General features: G+C 45.0%; 1 protein-coding gene across 3 annotated transcripts in view; it reads left to right on the top strand.

Annotated features, from left to right (window-relative positions):
• GNB1 (G protein subunit beta 1) overlaps positions 1–19,840 on the top strand; it is a 54,780-nt gene that overhangs the window by 25,413 nt on the left and 9,527 nt on the right. For 2 of the 3 annotated variants that reach the window (XM_077312617.1, XM_077312616.1), the window contains exons 2-7: positions 1,141–1,192; positions 5,788–5,895; positions 11,331–11,369; positions 13,198–13,304; positions 15,048–15,111; positions 17,043–17,205. In XM_077312617.1, the coding sequence (XP_077168732.1) occupies positions 5,839–5,895; positions 11,331–11,369; positions 13,198–13,304; positions 15,048–15,111; positions 17,043–17,205 (430 nt within the window). In that variant the 5' untranslated portion in view covers positions 1,141–1,192; positions 5,788–5,838. The remainder of the gene's footprint in view (positions 1–1,140; positions 1,193–5,787; positions 5,896–11,330; positions 11,370–13,197; positions 13,305–15,047; positions 15,112–17,042; positions 17,206–19,840) is intronic. The other variant, XM_077312618.1, reaches the window with a different exon arrangement.

Here is a 19,840-nt window from a genome sequence, read left to right as displayed (position 1 = left end):
TGTGCTTCTATCCCAGTGCAAAGCAAGTTGTTTCTTTTCTGTTCTGTTAATTCTGCAACAGGTTGTTCTCTCCTGCCTGCCCCTTTTTCCCCTCATACACCAAAAAGTATGGGAAATTAAGGCAAAGAACTTTCTGCAGTTCCTCTCTGTGGTATTTAAACAGGAGATTTTGTTTGCCCACCCCCCATTTAATTTTTTTTCAGGTTATTTTTTAACTAGGATTTAGGAAGACTTGAATTCAAATCTCTACTCAACTAGGTGACCTTGGGTCACCTACCGCACCAGTATTTACTTCCGTTGTCTCTTGAGACATACCCCTCCAAAACAAAAAACAAAACAAAAAAGATCATCATGAATTCACTTGCATTTTCTGGATATCATCCGGATTTAAAAAACAAAATCTTTTGAGTTGCACTTGGAATTTCATAGGGTTGGGAAATAGCTTGGTGTAAGGTCTGTTGTAAGGTCTGTGTTCATCTATTCTTTGGTAGTTCTAGAAGGGCAAAGTTGCTCTCCTCTGCATGGCTTCTTACTTTCTTTATATGGAAATCCAAGCCATAGAGAGGGCCCCATGCTTCTCAGCCTCGCAGAAGCAGATGCACTATGCTTTCCCATATAGCTGCATTTGAAAACTCCTTTCCTGTTACTGGGCGTGACTGTAGTCTCTGTTTAATTTCACTTGAAACAATCTGTAACTCTGTTTATAGCTCAATAACATTGTTAGTGGTCTGTTGATACAGAACTGTTTATTTAAATTATTTATAGCTAACTTGAATTTTGTCGTTGACAATCAGGTGCTTTTTTCTTTTGTCGCAGTTCCCTCCAAATGCTTCAGATGTTTTTGCCGTTACTTGGCAATATTTAACCTCTCAGCCCGACGTTAGGATTGTGGTGGTGACCTATTCTGCCTCTTGTTCCAGCTTACTTCTTCGTGACCTTTTGAGGCATGTTGATGATAAATGGGAGTGGGTGGCGGGGGGGGGGGGAGCACACTTAAGGAGAATTGTGTGATTGAATCAAACACCGTGATTTAGTGGGTAGAAAACATTTGCCCAGGTACATGTAAACTTGTATTCTCATCTTTTGCATATTATCAGTTTGGAGCTTTATCATACTGATCCAAGTTTCTTTTTCTTTCAGCAATTACATGTTTGACTGTAGAAGTTGGCTTTCCACTGTACTGAGAGCAAATGTAAGTTTGGACAACCTTTAGTATTGATCTACATCATAATTAAATAATTTGTCTGAAGCCTGTAAACGGAATAGGGCATTACTGGGAGTGGATTATTGGTTGCATTTTTTTTTAAATTCCTTCCAGGTTGGCTCTGGAAAGCTGCAGATTTTAAAGTTTTTTTAATGGTCTGAAATCATTCTGAATTACTGTGCAGCTGCTCTAAAAACGCAGGAAGCAGGGCCAAGGGCAAACACTAGCACAACTGCGTTTCTTCTGTGTTGGGACAAGGCATTGCAGTACTGACAAGGACTACTGTGTGGCCTCATTGCCAGCAATTAACATTGGCCAATGTTGCTGTCTGTAGTCCAAGGTTGGCCTCAGCCTGTCCCTGCCAAAGAACATTCCATTGCAACAGAACCTGGTCTTGGAGCTTGTTCAAACATTACAGAGAGTCAGGAAAGCAGAGCGCAGACGTGAGTGACTTGCCATTTTCACTTTTCACTGCAGGTGCATGGGCAGCATTACATGTGCTTCTGCTTGCCGCCGGTCTCCCTGCAGTGTGGAGTTGTGAAAGGAAAGGCAAAATACAAGGGAAAGGGGATATATGAGCTGCTTGCGCATCAAGCCTTGATGCTAAGTGTTATAGCAGTTCAACAAGCTCCAAGGCAAGGTCTGATTTGCTCTTGGTAGGGGCATGGAGTTTAAAAGTAAGTGATCAGTGGTGCAAAATCACAATGTTGGTGTTTCATGGCAGGAAGCAGTAGCTCTGAGTCTGGAAGATAAATCATGCGCCTATCAGAAAACTAACCTCCTTACTCTGCGTTGCCAAGCGGAGTTGTGTCCTTTCCGCACGTTTGCTTCAGCAAACATAGCAGTGTGTAATTCTGATTAGGGCTGGACTGTCGCTGCCCTAATCAGAAAGAATGGTGTGTATGTTTTTGGGGTAGTTGTGAAGATACGGCAGACCCTGGCCTCTTGTGCCAGTTGTGTTTACACGCTAGCATTTTGCAGGCCTGTGCTTCGTGTGGGGCTTGCTTTTTTGGTAAGCCACTCCTGGCATGTGGAGATTAGTACAAGAATCCCTTCCTCCATGCAGCTGAGCGTTGCTGATAGGAAGAATGAGAAAGAGCCATGTGGCTGTTCCCAATTGTTGAAAATGGAAATCTGGCAGAGATTTCTCCTCCATGGCTGTGTGACTAGGTACAAATTAAATTCTAAAAGAAGTTACAGGATTCTAGCATTGTCTTTGGGGCAGCCTTAACAAACTTTTTGCACATGCGCCCACCCCATTCAAGCCAGCCCCCCCTTGTTTTACTGGAGTCTGCTTTTTCTCTGAGAAGTTGACCTGCTCCGTTTTGGCTTTGCGATGTTTCCACAAGCCATGCATGTTTCCTCTGAGCTGTTCCCTCTCCAATAAGTTCTTGTTTTACCAGTTGCTGAATAAGAACGTAGTTAAAGCAGAAGACATTCTTTCATTTACATAGAGTGTTTATTCTCTGTTTTTCAGCTAGAAAAACCTTTCAAGGCAACTCAAAAAACCTGTAAATCAGTTTCTAACAATAAAAGCACAATGATAGTAAAACTGTAGAATGGCTTAATTTTGACTAAATCAGAATTACCTGGCTGATGCTTATTTGTTTAATGTAGCTTTTTTCCAACCTTTCGACTGTGAAGGATCCCCTGAAATAATTTTTCGTACTTTGAGGATCCCCGTAAATGATGTCAGATGGCTGCACACCGCCACCACACCCCTGGAGGTGGCCTCACCACCCGCAAACTTAGCTCTTCTTTTGCTCCCCCCCCCCATCTTTACTACCACTATTGTGGCTCTGCGTCATGTAGGCTGAAAAGAAGAGCAGGAGCTGAGACGACAGCCCCCCCCCCCCCCGTACCACAGTCACTTCAGAACTGTTGCCGACCCCCAGTGGTTCACAGACCCCTGGTTGGGAATCTCTGGTTTAATAGATGAATTGTAGAAGGAACCAGCCTCAGAACTTGTGCTTCAGTTTGAAAATTCCCACCAGTGAAATCAAGATATTAGGAACTATTTAAAGCAGTTCTAGGACCAGTCATTTTGCTTTCTTTGGTTGGAAGGGGGGTTGCATTTTCGCTTGGTTAAAAAAAGAAAGTTGGCAGCTAACTTGGCAGGAGAGCTTGAGGTTGTAAGTGGGGAATTAAATGGGGGGGAGAAACATTGGGCAGAGGAGGAGTAGCAGCAGGGGTAGCTAGGGCCTGTGACTCAACCCACGGACATTTTGGTACGTGGTTTGGAAACATCACAGACCTCATGACTCCTCCAGTGTAGGATTAGAAGGCCTCTTTCTGCAATGGTCTGTCTTGGAGCTTCCTTTTGATCACTCCTCTGCAAGGCAGAAGGTTGTGAACGATGCCTGGTCCTCACAGCCCAGGAGGTGTTATATAGATGGTCACCAAGGCAGAACTCTTTATGCTGTTTTGAAGTGTCCATTCTGTTTTGAATTGATTTTTTTTAAAATTGATCCCCCCCCTCCCCTTTTCCTAGTTTCTGCCATCAGTACCTGGAGGGTTATTTTTTTATTTTTATGGTGATTTTCTAATCTTTAGTTTTCTGGGCTAGCCCAGTTTCAGAAGCTAAACAGAGTCAGCCTGGGTCGTATTTGGACAGGAGACCACCAAGGACATCCAGGATTGCTACAAAGAGTCAGTCAGTGGCAAACCACATCTTGCTTTGAATGTCCTATGTCAGGGGTAGTCAAACTACAGCCCTTCAGATGTCCATGGACTACAATTCCCACGAATACATGGGAATTGTAGTCCATGGACATCTGGTGGGCCACAGTTTGACTACCCCTGTCCGATGTGATCACCATAACTCAGCTGTGACTTGATGAGGAGTGTGCGTGCATACCTGGACTGTCAAGTGTAGTAACTCACCTGTATCCGTGTTTATGCTACTTAGAGGTGCCCTCAGTTTGTGATCTCAGAAGTTTGTGATCTCAGAAGTGCCTACACTCCTAATCCAATCTCTGCGGTGCAAGGGTCTTTAGTTAATTTAAGGTTATATGGTGCTTTTAACTGCATAATCCAAATTCCTCCCATATCACCTGTGAAAGGGCATAAATTGCTTTTTGGGGCAGGTGGTGATCATTGTATAAAGCAACAACCATCTCTCTGGCAAGACAGAAAAGACTTCAGGAGCTAGGTTGCTTGGGAACTTGAAACATTTTTCCAGCCTTCTGGTATTGCAACGTGGGTGGTATTTCTGCCCAAAATAGGCACTTTTGCATAAGTAGGCAACCTCTTCTAAACATAAATCTCTTCTCTCTCTCTCTCCACCCCTATCTGATGTTTTTACATCACAGGCTCACAGTCAGCCCTACACCCTTTTGCCAATAAGACCATCACCCCCCATTGCCACAGCTGAGATGTAGATGGAGAGGATTTGGGGGAGGGGGGGAGAATTGAGTGGCCTCCTCTTAACGACCTTGATCACAACATTATTGGACAAGAGCTACTAAAATCTCCTAATCATTAGTGTGCTGTTCCTTGAAGATGCAGGGTGGTAATGTTCACCAACGGTTTTGATTTCCAGGTTCCAGAGAGCTGTTCTCAGGATTGTATTGTGGGGCAGAGTTCAGACACTTAGAGGAATAGGGCAGAATCATGCAAGTACCGGTTTTTCTGAGTCAGCTTGGGAGACCTCGCTGTGGTTGCTTCTGAAACTGAGGAGGGAGAGGTGACAGCTGGCTTCAAGAGAAGTTCAGAACATCTTGTAAACGATTGGAATTGCCTATTGATACCGTCTTCCCTAATTGTTAAAGATTCATTATTGTGTTGATTTGTGGAACAGCAAGGGGTCTCACAAGTATAGCCTATGACCAGAGCTATAAATTTGCTGCAGTCAGATGGGGGTGTAAAGATCAGCTCCTGAGATTCTTGGCTTTCGGTCAAAAACATTTTTAATATATAAAAACCTAGCATCCCTTAATCTTAAACTGTAGGAGAACGATATATACAGTATTGCTCTTTGGTGTAAAATGCAAACATCTGTGTTATTTGTTTCCTGATAACTTATGTATTTCCCTCACAAGATGCAGTGAAGTCAGACATTTTATTTATGATGATCTGACTATATTAATAACCTTTTAAAGTGTGTGGTCTAACACCCTCCTGAATCTTGTAATTAGAGGCACGGCAAATGGTTTGCATTTTTAAATTTGGAGAGTTCCTTTAAAAGTATTTTTCCAGCCATTATGTTTACAGATTTTCTGGAAATGATGTGGGGAATTCTTGCCATAACCACAGTAACAAAGGGATTGGACAGATTTCCTGTGGTAATGGGCTGAAGTGCAACACCTTTTATAGTTAATTCCTTGCTATTAGCAAAATCAGAATAAATTATGCAAATCAGGAGGAAATAAGTAATTTTACTTAATCAGTATGGACCAGAGTAAAATCTTCTTGGTTTACATTGGGAGTACTTTGGAGCAGAATTTTGCTTTAAAAAAAAACACAAAATAGAAACGGAGTTTGACTGTGTTTTATGTTTTTGTCCCTTAGTCATAGTGCTTCATGTGTGTTTATGTAATGTTTAAGCCTCATTATTTTGGTTTCTTTCTCTCCATAATTTCCAGATTTTTGAGCAACTGAGGGGTGTCAGAGAAGTACACCTTTAGCACGGGAAGATGAGTGAGCTTGACCAGTTACGCCAGGAGGCGGAGCAACTGAAAAACCAAATCAGAGTAAGTAGCACCACCATGAAGTTCTGTCTGGTTCATGAGAATGGGCTTTGAAAGCCGCCGCCCCCTGCCCCCCCCCCCCCCCGTCGTGGCCACCCAGCAGACACATAAAGGCAGCATTGGCCCTGGGTGTGGCATTTCTGGGTCCAAGGGGAAGGCCTGCTACCTCCCCCCTCCCCCCCCCCGGTGGTGGCACGGCCTTCTTTGCGGTCCCGGGTGTGTTTCTAGGCCCGAGGGGAAGGTCTCCTTCTTTACTCATGGTGTCCTGCTGCTTCCTCGTCACTTTCTGTCCTGTCCTGGTGAGGGACTAGAAGCCTTTCTGACCTGTCCTGGTGAGGGCCTAGATTGGGCCCTCACCCAATTGGCTAGAACTGCTGTCCATCCTGGTGAGGGGCCAATCGGAAGGCACAAAGCGACTGGTCCCGCCCACTCTCCGCCCGCTTAGCCTTTAACGAATTATGAAGAAGGGAAAGATCATGATGATGATGATGATGATGATGATGATGATTAATTTGATTTATAGGCTGTTGTCTCCAGTCAGGCTCAGGGCTGCTGCGTTCACTGTTTCACTCTGACTGGTGTAACTGTGGTGCAAGCCCCCCGGCCTTGTGCAGATTTCTACATTAGTCTCTCCCCGATGGTTTGGTCTATGAAGAACAGCATATAGCATGCACAGTGACTTACAGCCCTGAGGCTTACAAATACTCTTATTTGAGAGATTGGCATAATCGGGCTTTGTGCCTTGCAAAAGAGAAGGGGTTTCCACAGGAAGCCTCTTTCAGGGGCCCTTCAGGCTACGGATACCTCAAGCCAGCAGCTAGGCAGGCTGAAGAGTTCTAATCAAAGTGTGAACTCTGGCCTCTCTCTTCTTTGCCCTTGCCCAGCTCCTGTTTAAGGTTTCCTGGTCCTAATGCTACAGTGACAGCAGGGCAGAAATCTTCTGGTTTCTTCTCGTACTACTTCCCCACTTCCTTCCTGGCAATAATATCGCTGCTTACTTGTTTCTAGGCTTCGTATGTAGGTACCGTCAATCCAGTAGTCTCTTTGGCTCTCCTTAGCTCCCCCACCCACTATCCAGACTTTTCCAGCAAGTGCCAGCTTCCTTTTGCTACTCAGTCTCTTGATCATCTTCTTATGCATTCCTTTTAAAAATCTTAAAATGCTGCAGAATTTCTTCAGGGCTTGCTCTTTTCTTTGCCTGGGTTCCCCCTTGCCTCTGCCATTTTCCCGGTAGTCTCTTTTCCAGTTTGCTGTTCTATGGAGAGGTGAAAAAATTAATTGGAATCAACCCCGTGTGTAAAGTGAACATTGAAGTGAGGCTTGTAAACCTGTGGGACTAAGTAGTCAGAGCTTTGTCAAACTGAATTTTAGGTTCCCGGAGACTGTCTTTTCCTTTTGTTTGGAACGGAATGCAAGCAGTCTCAATGGAATGGGTGTAACTGAGGTTTCCCTTTCCCACTCTGCAGTCTATGACAATGCTATTTAAATGTAAATCCACTTTTTAAAAAACACGATGAGCTAATATGATTTCTTTTTTTGTGGATGGGTTTCCTCGCAAACCTTTCAGAAGATAAGTTAAAGCTTATTATTTGCAGTAAGGCACATAATATTCTGCAGTGTAAATAAGTTTGATTTTTTTTCCTTCCTAGTCAAAAGCATGTGCAAACAATAAAACTAGGTCATCTTGTCAGATTGGCATTAAAGTTGTAGGTCATGTAAAATACTGTGTATTTATAAAACGACCTCTTGTAAAGTAGCACCTTTAAGACCGACAAACTTTAATTCTGAGTATAAGCTTTTGTGTGCATGCACAGTTCTTCAGGTGCATTGAAACAGAGATCGCCAACCATTACATCTAGGTAGAGAAGGAGGGGTTTATTAGTCAGGAAGGGCTAATTGGAGTCAAGATGCATAAGAAACTGAGCAATAATTATAGCTCAGATTGTATTTAGACAATTGGTAAAACCTGTGAGTAGCAGCAAGTTAGCATACAGTTAATAAACAAGTTAACAAGCAGATGTAAGAACTGAGTAGCTCAGTATGTGTAGCGAGATAAGAACCTTATATCTCAGTTAAGCCCTTGGGATTCCATTGTCCAGAGAGTTGTATTAACTTGTAACTCCGCAATATTCCGTTTTAGTCTGTTTCTGAAATTCCTTTGCAATAAAACAGCTACTTAGAGGTCCCCTATTCAATAGTCCTGAGTTTTGTGACTGCTGATGGTAGATTTGTGGCCATTGATCTCTTGGTGTAGGGCTTGATCTGTTTGCCTTTATGAGGAAAGCTAAAATGCAGGAGTCAACTGGGCCGTGAAGTTGTGGTCTGGTAGTGTTAATCCCTGAACTAGGCTGGTAATGATAGAATGTTTTGGAGGTCATTAATTTCTGGGGTGACCGTAAGTGAGAAGCAGCTTTCCTTATTTATTATTAAATTTGTCTACCACCTGCCCCCAGACCAGCTGGCTTGTGGCAGTTCACAACAATAAAAACATAAGACGGTCAGCTTATCACCTTGTCAATATTATAACATAGTACATTTTTATTTATTTATTACTTAATTTATATTTCACCCCTCCCGACAAAGTCGGCCCGAGGCGGCTTACAAAAGATCAAAGGTAAAATACAAGAATCCCCATAAAAAACCCTTAATTAATCCCCAACGAATAACAATACAATCTTCTAATATAATAAAATAACACTCTTTAAAAACAAAGATGGCAGGCATAACAGTTCCTAACAGACCCATATTCCTCACTCACCTGTTCCTGGCAGTGTCAACCGATGTAAGCTGGGGCAGTGGATGGCCCCAAGGGGATTCAGATGCCACCAGGAGGACCCGATCTTATAGCCCATTATGCAGCCCAGGCTCAATCAAAAGCCTGGCGGAAGAGCTCCATCTTGCAGGCCCTCAGCTCAGCTGTTTAACTTGGCTAGCACTTAATGTGTGCGCACACACACATACACACAGAGGTGCGCAAAAACCTGTAAAATTTTGTTGACGCAGATTGGAGCCGACCGAGAGGGTAGAGGGGGATGCAAGGGGTAAAAAGTCTGGTGTCTGTGAAGCTAAATAAAGCCATCCTCTAACCATTACGACCTTGAGTACACTCTCCAGAACAAGCTTATGTAATTATTGTAACATCTTAACCCCACCTCTTTTGTAAGCTAAATAAAATAGCTTAATGTGAAATCCATCCATATAAATGTTGATTGCGGAACATGCCGCAAATTATTCAGCCAGTGTATACATAGCTAGCTGAAAAAAAATTAATATCCATGTCTTCCGGCCTTCATTAATTTTAAATTTCTTTAAACATAATGAAAGGTTCTGGCTCCAGCAGGGAGATTTTCTGTATTTTGCTTTCCTGTGCAACTGTCTGTTTAAAGTAAGAACAAATACACGGCACAGCTTGAGGTATATCGAGGAAAGAATAGAGGGCAGCAGAGGTTCTTGAGCTGGGGGTTGTTTTGGCTTCCCTGTCTGTTTGTGAAGTGACCTATGTAAAATTAACTGTAAGCCCAATTCACAGTAAATGTCTCCTGTCCGTGCACCAACGGACTTAGTGGGAGTTGACAAGGAAGCTGGGAGGTGGGAAGCTTATTCTGCATGGTGGTTGTTAGGTCCTTTGCGTGACCCACCTCATCCATTCCTCAGTATCTTTGTGCTGACCTGGTCCCAACATCCCACTCATGCTTGCAGGTTCTTTATGTCAGGGCAAGGGAAATGACATTCATAGAGAGGCAATAAAGGTAACGATTGCCTAAGGTTGCAGTGGTTTTGCCCATCCTTTTACTGATGTCTTTCGTCTGTCGTCCCCCCCCCCTTGAGGAACCATTCCCAAAGAGTGGAAATGAAAAAAATCATAATTAGAAGTAGAGGTGAAAGAAATACTGTTGAGCCATCACTTAGAAAGCTGGATTTATGTTCAGGAATACATATAGGCTCTATGTCCAGGTTCAAGAATAGGCTCTAGCACTGAGAACTGACACAAAAGACCCTTTTTACATCGAGCAGTAAGTTACATTCTTCCCTCAGGGCCGCTCAGCAGCTAACGTGTCTCACCTCCCTCCCAGGGTGACTAGGAGGATAAGATTTGGGTGAGGGGAGCCTCTGCATGCCTTCCAGAGCTTCTGGTGGGGGGAAGGTTGGAGATAAAGATTTGATGAACACCTTGTGCTTGAACTTCCTCATGTCACCATATGTCCCAACACACGTTCCCTAGAGCAAGGGTAGTCAACCTGTGGTCTTCCAGATGTTCATGTATAATTCCCATGAGCCCCTGCCAGCGTTTGCTGGCAGGGGCTCATGGGAATTGTAGTCCACAAACATCTGGAGGACCGCAGGTTGACTACCCCTGCCCTAGAGCTTGTGAACGATGCATGTGCTGAGAATTCCCAGACCTTCCACCCCTTTTAAAGTCCTAGTGGTCACAGTTTTCATGACAGCTGCTTGGATCACCGCAAGGCGTCGTATCAGTTTATCCACAGACGTTCACATGTTTGCATGCCCGCTTGATTCGCTGCACGTGACCATTAAGATAGAATCCTGAATGTTATTCCGTTAAGCTACACAGAAGTCTGTAGTGGAACACCCCCGGTGTCTGCAGCTGTAACGAGATACAGTTTGGGGAGGAGACTTAATGTTATTGTATATGAAATATTGTAGAAATAAGGAAAACACAGCTTTATGTGCTCGTCGGAGTTTGGATCTGAGCCCAGAGACGGGGATTTCACACAGAGCTTATCCTGCTTAGTCTTTGTGAGGCCTTCACGTCTTGTTATGTTTTCCATAATTACGTTTCAACTTAAAACAACTTACTAGAGTTGACTGAGAAATAGAACTTGGGCAGTTGTTTCTAGACAACCTTAAGTCACCGTGGAAGAACTGGGCACTCTTTCCCTGCATGCTCCTCTCCAGGACGTGTTTTTCTACTGGGAACATGAGAAAGAACCTCTTCCAAAGATGGTACAGGACGTTGTCAGGTGGCCCAAGGCAAGCGGATGTACCTGTACGAGGGGAAGCAGCATCTCTTGGGCTGCTTTAAAAAGGTCTCTTCCCAGCTTTGGCTACAGCCGTGCTTATTTTCTGAGCCAAGATAATTTTGCTCACTCCAACGCTGATGATTTCCGTTTTCAGTGCTTAGTTTTCCCCAGCTGTGAAAATGAGTGGGGTGGGGGCCAGGAAGGGGAGGGAGGAGAAAGATGTCCAAGGCAATTGTTCCATCTCTGGTCACTTCTACTCAAGTTGTGGGCTTTTCAAGATGTCCTCTCCTGAGATGCCCTTGCACTTTGTAACTGCTTTGTCCTTTTCATTGTCCCTCAGTGCTTTTGGATGGTGGTAAAAAAGGATCAGTAAGAATCTTTTTTGTATTGGTATGCCTAATAGTCTCAATTTCCCATTCTCTGACGTGATCTCTCTTAATGTTTCCCTTTTTCCAGGATGCTAGGAAAGCGTGTGCTGATGCCACATTGGCCCAGGTAAATGTCTTTCTTATCCCTAGCCTAAATGAGTTTAAAAGCATTATCTGCTGTTTAGGAAAGCAATTAACTACTTTAAAACGATACCTATTAGCTTTTTTTCTAAGGAACTCATCTCAAGGTATTTCACGTGTCCCTGGTTGCATTCTCTCAACTGCAGATAGTTCAGCCTACACAATAATGCGTTCTACTCAAGGGAGCCTCCTTTACCACTGAATAACATCTGATTTATGCATGCAGGATAATTTCCCATTCCTTTCCTCTCCTGCCTATCCAAGCTTAAACTGCCCTTCTGACGGGGAGCACTGTAGTTGTAGCTTGGGGGGGGGAATTCTTTCAGGTCATCCCTTCATCTTAGTTTATTCCTCCCTATCTCCCGGTGCATCCTGGGAATTGTAGTTTCCAAGACACCTCACTCTTAATGATCAGGCATTCTCAGTGCTGCAGTTCTCAGAATGTACTCAGGGAGGGAGCAAGTGAAATGGAGCAACAACAGCTAGACTGCTGTCTTCTCTGTCACCACCATCACATCAGTCTCCTGCCACATAGGTGAAAGAAAGGAGGAATGGGGGGGGGCTTGCACCCGATAGTGACTCCAGTGACACCATTGCGTTTGCCCTGGTGTTCCAAGCTCTTGAACAGCTCCGATTGCAGCTTAGATAAAACAAAGTATTTTGATTGATTTTATCCTCAAATAACTCCTGTTTGTTTGAGCTCGAATCTGACCTGCGAAGGAGTTGACCCATCTCCAGTTCATTGGAGCTTCTTGCAAGTATCAGGTTGCATGCGCTGCCTGTCCAGCATTCACAGGATTAACTACTACAGTTTTGACACTGAGTTTGAACAATAGCCTGGTGCCCCCGGCCGCCAGGCATTTGTCTCTAGCGCAGTTGATCAAACCACCCTATCGACGGAAATGGGCACGAACCTGTTGTTTCCGGAACAGTTTTGAGTCCAGCTTTCCCTTGTTAGCCTGCCGAACTGTGGCTTGTGGTGTTTCTTCCCCGCAAAGTTGTATGTGTATGTGTTTTGACTGAGTTGCCATGGCAGCAAACAGTGATTGTGGATGGAGCCTCCTAAGCTTACCTCTCTGGTTTGAGCTGTGCGGCCCTTTTGCATCATGCTCCATGGGAAATGCTTGTCTTTGGCAGACTCGCCCAAAGAACTGCTGAATGGATAGTTTCCATACTTTACATATGTTTATAATTAAGACTGGCAAACATCTCAGAGCCAGACTGCAAACGTACGGTTGAGAGAGGAAGTTGTGTAGGAATTCTAAATCCAAAAAGCAGTCTGTGCCCCACTAAGCGCCTCATGACGGGCAATATCATGGAGGTCATCTCCTTTGGCCACGGCTCCTTCTACAAACCCTACTTATTAGCTATAACAAGGAATGACGTGGCAACTGATAGACTGCCACTTTTAGCGTGGCTAAATCTTCCACGGGCTAGAGGCCACTAGTATCAAGCGCATGATGCCTCAGTGGGGAGCAGGAGCAGTTGAATGAGAGAGAAAAACGCATTTAGGAAGTCAAGCTGAACAGAGATGTGTGCCGTGCAGAGCATGAACGAAAGCGAGATCCAGTCAAGAGTGAGAGGTGGGGTTGACCTGCTCCAGACGGTTGACAAATAAGCAAAGTGACAAACATAAGAAGAGCCTTTCTCGTCTGAATTTGTCGGGGCTGGGTTGGGTGGCTTGGTTATTAGAGGGAGGATGTTATTCTATGCAAGCTTTGTATAAAGAAATAAGAGTGGCATAGTTAAAAATTAAGTGATTTTGTGCCTGTGTGCTTTAAGCTTACAACATGTACCATTAACTTCCCTTTCAGATCACAGCCAACATCGATCCAGTGGGTCGTATCCAGATGCGCACTAGAAGAACACTGAGGGGACATTTGGCTAAAATTTATGCAATGCACTGGGGGACTGATTCCAGGTGCGGTTGGGGTTGTTGTTTTTTAGTTCACTGCCCAGAAGCACCAGTGCCTGCTTTTACATCCTGCCCTTCTTGCCGAACGTTCAAGGCAGCTTTTGCGCTTCCCGTTTTCTCTTCTCCATAGCCACCTCATGGGCAGATTGAGAAGTGAAGCTGAGGGGAGTGAATGAAAGGGAAACACACGAACCGTGTTCCTTGTACTCTGGCGTGTGTTTAGAATAAGCTGTCGTCAAATGCTCTTGGCCGATGTCTTTTCCCTAGCTTATTCATTTATTATTTATCTCCCTCCCCCTCCCAAGCAGCACTTCCAGAATAGCGTGAACAAGAGGCTTGTCCTTGCCTCAGAAGTTTACAATCCAGATTTAGACAGGGAGGGAAAGGAGAGGCCAGGCAGAAGGTTTCGAGGTTCCGTTGCCTGCGCCGTAAAACGGAAGGGAGACGATTTCCATTTTTGTGCAAAGACCGGGGCAGTGACTTCACAGGAAGTGTCACAATCCAGGCTCCTGTTCTAGAGTGGAGGGGATTTAGCAATCCGTGTTCTCGCCCTCCTTTCTCCTCTGCTGGCCACAGAGCTGAAATGCAGCTTCAGAAAGACCCTGCTGCCATTTTCTCCTTGTGTGAAAGTGCGAGAGACAAGAAGATGTGATCCCAAAAGAATTACAAAGTTAGAGAACTTGGTAGCTGCTCTTAGATTATTTTCTGAATTCCTGACTGTTTAACTATTTGGAGATCCAGGGTTTTCAGTGAGGCCTAAATGAAACAAATTATTATTATTATTATTATTATTAGATTTATAGCCCGCCACTCCCTTGCGGCTCGTGGCGGGCTATAAATCTAATGGGAATTTACAGCACTGGCTGCCATAACATAATCCATTTCCCCATTTTTTATTATATAAATCCCCCCCCCAATACAGTATAATCCAACCATTAGCTTATAGCTCCCCAACTTCTGGATTTTCTTTACCTCATGTAAGTGTATGAATTTGAAATGAAATTACGTGAGGGAGTCTTTTTTTAATCTAATGAAAACAGTCTGATTAATCCACTTAAGCTTGTTTATACAAGTTAAATAATCTGTGCTGTAGTTAAGCATCTTACAAGAATCCTAGGTCTCTATATCCTCAAGACAAGAATAGAACAGGTCTGGGTATACAGGTGGGTGTGTCAGAGGTGCTGCTGTATTTGACTTCCAGTGGAATTCTGTTTGTTACATATTGCTACTTGGTCAACCATCACAACAAGAACCATTTTGACCCATACATAGCTGAGGCAAAGACCTCATGCTCATTGTGGAGCTATGAATTTCATGGGCAGTTTCAGGGGTGTGCATCCAACCGCCCATTGGAGGTTTTCCATGCACCTTAGTAGTATCCTGAGAGCCAGCTTGGTGCAGTGGTTAAGAGCGACAGGCCTCTAATCCGGAGAGCTGGGTTCAATTCCCCCACTCCTCCTCCACATGCAGCAAATTGAGTGACCTTGGGCCAGTCCCAGTTCTGTCTGCAGGAACAGAGAAAAACTCAGGATACTTCTGTGTTTTGTGCATGGAATGGCAATACATACACCACTGCCTTAATTCCCCCATTTGTAGAGCGGGGATTCCACCTACAAAATGTGGAGTGCTTTTTTTTTTTTTTTTTGCAACATTAAAAAAATGCTGTATGACTGATTTAAAGTAATGCCTACTTTAGAGAGACAGAGTTAAAGCTTCTAACGGAAACTTCCTTCCCTTCCCCTCCTCCAGGCTTCTTGTTAGTGCATCACAGGATGGCAAGCTCATCATCTGGGACAGCTACACCACAAACAAGGTGCGCACACATGCTTCTGCTCCTTAATTACAGCTGGACTACAAGAGGGAAAACAAACTGAAAGGCAGAAACCAGACATGGAAAGGGCAGGCATGAGATGATCTGAGGGGTGGCTCAGTCTTAGCTATTTTGGGTGATGAAGCAGTAGATGGGAACCAGAACCTTCTCATTCTGCCTGCGGATGCACGGTTGTAAAAGGTGAATTAACATACAGGGCGGTTTTATATTGTATGAGAACTCTTAGTGAAGACGAGAAAGACAGAGGCTGGAGTAACTTGTGCGATCTCTCGTCCCCAAACCCCTGAAAGGAGAAGGGGTGAGGACAGGTTTAAGCATCTGGTCCTTGTGCCAAAGCCCTCAAAGAATGATCATCAGAATGGGGAATGTATATTAGAAGGCGCAGACCACAGGGCAGGAGTCTGCTGTTGCAGGTGACAAAGCCATCCCCACTTCCCTTAGCCCACCTTCTCCAAACCGTAAAGGTTGTGCCTTCTGGATATACAAACATGTTTTGTGGTCTTAATTGTGCTTGGTTTCAGGATGCATTGTCCTTCACTTAACACCTTTTATGAAGGAGGGCACCCTTACCCTTTGCACTCATTCATCCAAAATCAACTTCACCGTCACTCACTCGTGCAGATTTCAGTCCCTGCTTCCCACCCTGCAGGTGGGAATGGAATCATCTTGATTGGGAGTATCCAAGGGGTGCAGTCCATCTGTTTTAAACTTAATCTAGTTTCACTGAGTAAAAGGGGCTAACACCCCCACCCCCCACGGTGCCCTTATTTTTATTGCTGGTGCTTTGTGCATACTTCTGGCCAGCTCTGTGAAAGCCAAGTGGGTTTTTTTCCTTCCCTAGTGCCTCTCCTCCAGGTCAAGCAAGCACAAGTTTGTGCCCCGATGGGGGCCAGGCATTTGAAGCTGGCAAACCCTGCTCTGCCAAAGGAAGTCCTCAACAGGCTGGAAATCCCCTGCCCCTGATCTAATCAGAGGCCATTAATTCTGTTTCTCCTCTTGCGCGCGCACGCTCCTTCCCCATTCCGTGTGTTTTGTCAGTGGAGAGTGTTCCTCAAACCCAGGAAATTGGACAACAACTCTGCAATAACCAGAGTGTAGATTGAGATTAGTATTTTCATAAGTCTCTGAATAGATTGCTCGTACAAAGTAGAGTCTAAAAATATATCCCAGCAGCACTGCTGTAGCTGAGGAGTCTTGCAGTTGTGCGGGGTGTGCGATGACGGTCCCAAGCAACAAAAACAAACGAGAAAAGGAACGGCTGTAGAACCCTGTCCTTTGGTAGTGATGCAATGCCAAGCAACCATTTTGAGGCGCTTTTGTTAGCAGCCAAGTAGAGGCTCAGCGCTGATTATAAATGGCTGTCTTTTTGACACCGTGGGGCACATAACCCATTGCAGCCGCATGCTTGGCAGTTGACAGGTGAAGCCTGGCACATGCCGCTTCCTCTAATCCCCGATCAAGTAAACATAAAGAACTCAAGGGCATTACTTCATAGCAAGTCCTCTGAGCATGTGACAAATGAAACCTTCCCACCTTGAGTACTTATGGGCACGGAGAAGCAGGGAGCTGAGAACTAGAGGAGAAAGAATAAATGTGCAAGAGGAAAAGCAGAAATCCTAAGGCCAAGAACCAAAGTACCACACAGTTAGTCATCCCTTGGGCACCCAAGGAGACTTTGGACTTCTGTGGATTCAGCAGGAGCATATGCAAACTCCCTGGGTGTACACTGCGATATAGCAAAGAGGAAGAAGTTCTTGTAGGAGTGCCTGAAACCCTGGACTTGCTCCTCTGGAAAACTTGGACTTGCCAAAACCCGTTGACTTGGGTGGCCACTTCCCCTGTCCTTGTGCTTGGCCCCCAGGGGCCGAGGATCCTGGCAAAATTCCTGATTGAGCCTGTGTCCTTCCTTCTAGGTTCATGCCATTCCTCTGCGCTCCTCCTGGGTCATGACCTGTGCTTATGCTCCATCTGGGAACTACGTGGCCTGCGGTGGTCTTGACAACATTTGCTCCATCTACAACCTGAAAACGCGCGAGGGTAACGTACGCGTCAGCCGTGAGCTGGCCGGCCACACAGGTAAGCGTCTGCCTCCAGTCGCCCTCAAGGTGTTCTCCTTCCTCCTCCAGCTTATTTGAAAAAAAGAAACGGAAGCCAAGTAATCCTCAAGTGAGCCAGGGTCACTTTCTGTGATTTTTCTTGGAAGAGCGGCCTGTAGGGTCGTGATTTCTTGGTGTAGTCAAACTGCGGCCCTCCACATGTCTGAAATTTCAAGAAATTTCACCATGTTCCAATATGGCTCAGTACATTTGCAATTCATTTCATTAGATTGGAAGCTCTACGTTGCTGGATTATAAATAACTATTAATTGCCGAGCAACTCCAGTTGCCCTCTGCGTTCGCTGGCAGGGGCTCATGGGAATTGTAGTCCATGGACATCTGGAGGGCCACAGTTTGACTACCCCTGGTTTAGTATCTGCTTGGGCTTAGATTTGGAGCTGAAATGCCGGTGGACTAGCATAAATAAATTGCAGTGACGGCCACTGAGCAAGCTGCTTGAATGGACTGTTCCAGCCAGTCTGTCACAGAGTTTGTGTTATGTGCTGCAGATGCAAGACGTCATTGGAAGGGGCTGGTATGCTTTGCCTGCCTGCCTGCAAGTCTTAACTTTTGCCAAACCAGCCATATTTATTGTTCTGTTCAGCGCCAATTTTGTATAAAGGTGTGGGGGGATGGCACAGCAGCGTAGCCGTTAGAGCTTGCTTTTTGAGCAGTAGCATGTAAATAACAAGCGTTTATAGCTTCCCTTGGCATCTGCAGTCACTTCATAAGTCACTTTGCCCTTGACTTCCCCAAACTTGACAGAGTCCCTTGAATGGACTTGCATATTGCCAAGTGCAGCACTGCACGAGCTGAAAATAATTTTGCACTGTTAACAACATTTCAGGAACTGAGGCATTTTCTTTCTTCCCTGTCCGGCGCCTTGGTCCTGTTTGCAACTTTAAATCTTGATTTACGCCCTCGTGATGCTGTTAAATAAACCAGCAAGCTAAATTTTCCTCCAGTCAGCATTCTTAAAGCGCTAATAGAAACAAGCTGGGCTTTGGCTCACCTTCATGCAGGTGGCGCACTCGTGACTAGATCTTAAGGTGGATGTGCATCTGCCCAATAAAACGATATCGCTTGTATGCCAGTTTCATTGTCACGGCTTCTCGCAAAGGATCTTGGGAATTGTGGTTTGGTTAAGATGGCTGTGATTATACATACAGAGAAATCTGTAGTCCCAGCGGGGAGGAAATGACTACGAAACGACCTTCCAAGTTTTTGTAGTATGGAGATGCTTTCAGAATGCAGGTACGTGCAGGTGTGCTGGGACGGCTTAGTGATGCTAATGTCTCCTCCTGCTTTATGGCTTTCTGCCTGGATCTAGCTCCATCTCTGTCCACTTTCTACAATCAACAGGCCCATGTTAGGAAGGGCAGGAAAGAGTCGGGTCTTGTTCCCAGCGCCAGCTTCCCCTCCCTGTGTTTGATACTCTGTTAGCTGCAATAGGAAAGGCTGTACGGTAAAGGAAGTGCAGCAGGAAAAGTGACCCATGTAGCGTAACACAATATTATAGGGAATAAAGTCCTTAATGTCAAACTTCATTTTTGCTTGGAGATTCGATACGTAACATAAAAGATGCAAACGATTGCTCGAAGCTCAGATTGACAATATAGAAATAATGCAGACGTTCCCGTCATGGAACCCCCTTCAGTGCAATGTTGTTACCCAAATTTCAACGTACCTTCTTATTTTGATGTTCCCTGTGACTCAGAGTCTTCAATAGCCCGGCAAACCAGGTCTCCGTTGTCAATAACTACTGATCTTACAGAGACCTGGTTTGTCAGGCCGTCGAACAGCTTCAGTTGCAAGGAAGGTCAAAACAAGGAGGCCCATCGGGCAGTTTGAAGGTCAGAATAAGCACTGCAGGAGGTCTGTGTGAGCCACCAGCAGCTGTTTTCATCTTTTCTGCTGCATCTATGTCTCCAAGCAAAAATAAACAAGGATTGAGTTTGATATGAAGGACTGTGTTTCATATAGTGTTGTGGCCCGCTACACCAGTCAATTTTCCTGTGGTTTAGTACTCTGTCATTTTGTATTCTGTTCTGAATCGAGAGCCGATGTTTGGCTGCAAAGCAGGGGTGGCGAATACACCAAGGAGTTTAATATATCTTTGTGCTCCTAGAGACAGCCTGTGACATTCAGCAGTCCCCCTGCAGCTTTTCCATTTGCCTCCTGGATTTAGTAGCAGTACGTCAGAAGAGCAGTGGGGAAAGAATTGGCTCAGAAGAAGTCCCACCTCGCGTGGTCGCAACCCCCGGAGCCGTGTCATGGCTTCACGCTCGCCTTTTGTTTGCTGCAAAAGAACAAAATCTCGAGGTGTGGCCAAGCACAGAGGCCTCTTCCTCCAGAGGCTGCCAGCTTGGCTCCGGAAAAACCTTTAGCGGTTCTTAAGAGGAAACCTCAGGCGGGCTCTGTGTCTTGCTGGCTTTCCGCCTCGGCAAGTCTTTGCTGATACAGACTAAAGGGAACCCTCTGGAAACGGCTCGCAGAGGGGAACTGGAGTTACTCGGCAATGAATAGTTATTTATAATCCAGAAAAGCTAGAGCTCCCAATCTAATGGAATGAATTGCAGATGTACTGAGCCATATTGGAACACAGTGAAATTTCT

The sequence above is a fragment of the Paroedura picta genome, chromosome 15 (assembly GCF_049243985.1).
Source record: "Paroedura picta isolate Pp20150507F chromosome 15, Ppicta_v3.0, whole genome shotgun sequence".
Taxonomy (NCBI): Eukaryota; Metazoa; Chordata; class Lepidosauria; order Squamata; family Gekkonidae; genus Paroedura; species Paroedura picta.
Note: the sequence above shows the minus strand (reverse complement) of the source record. Positions and strands in the feature narration are given on the sequence as shown.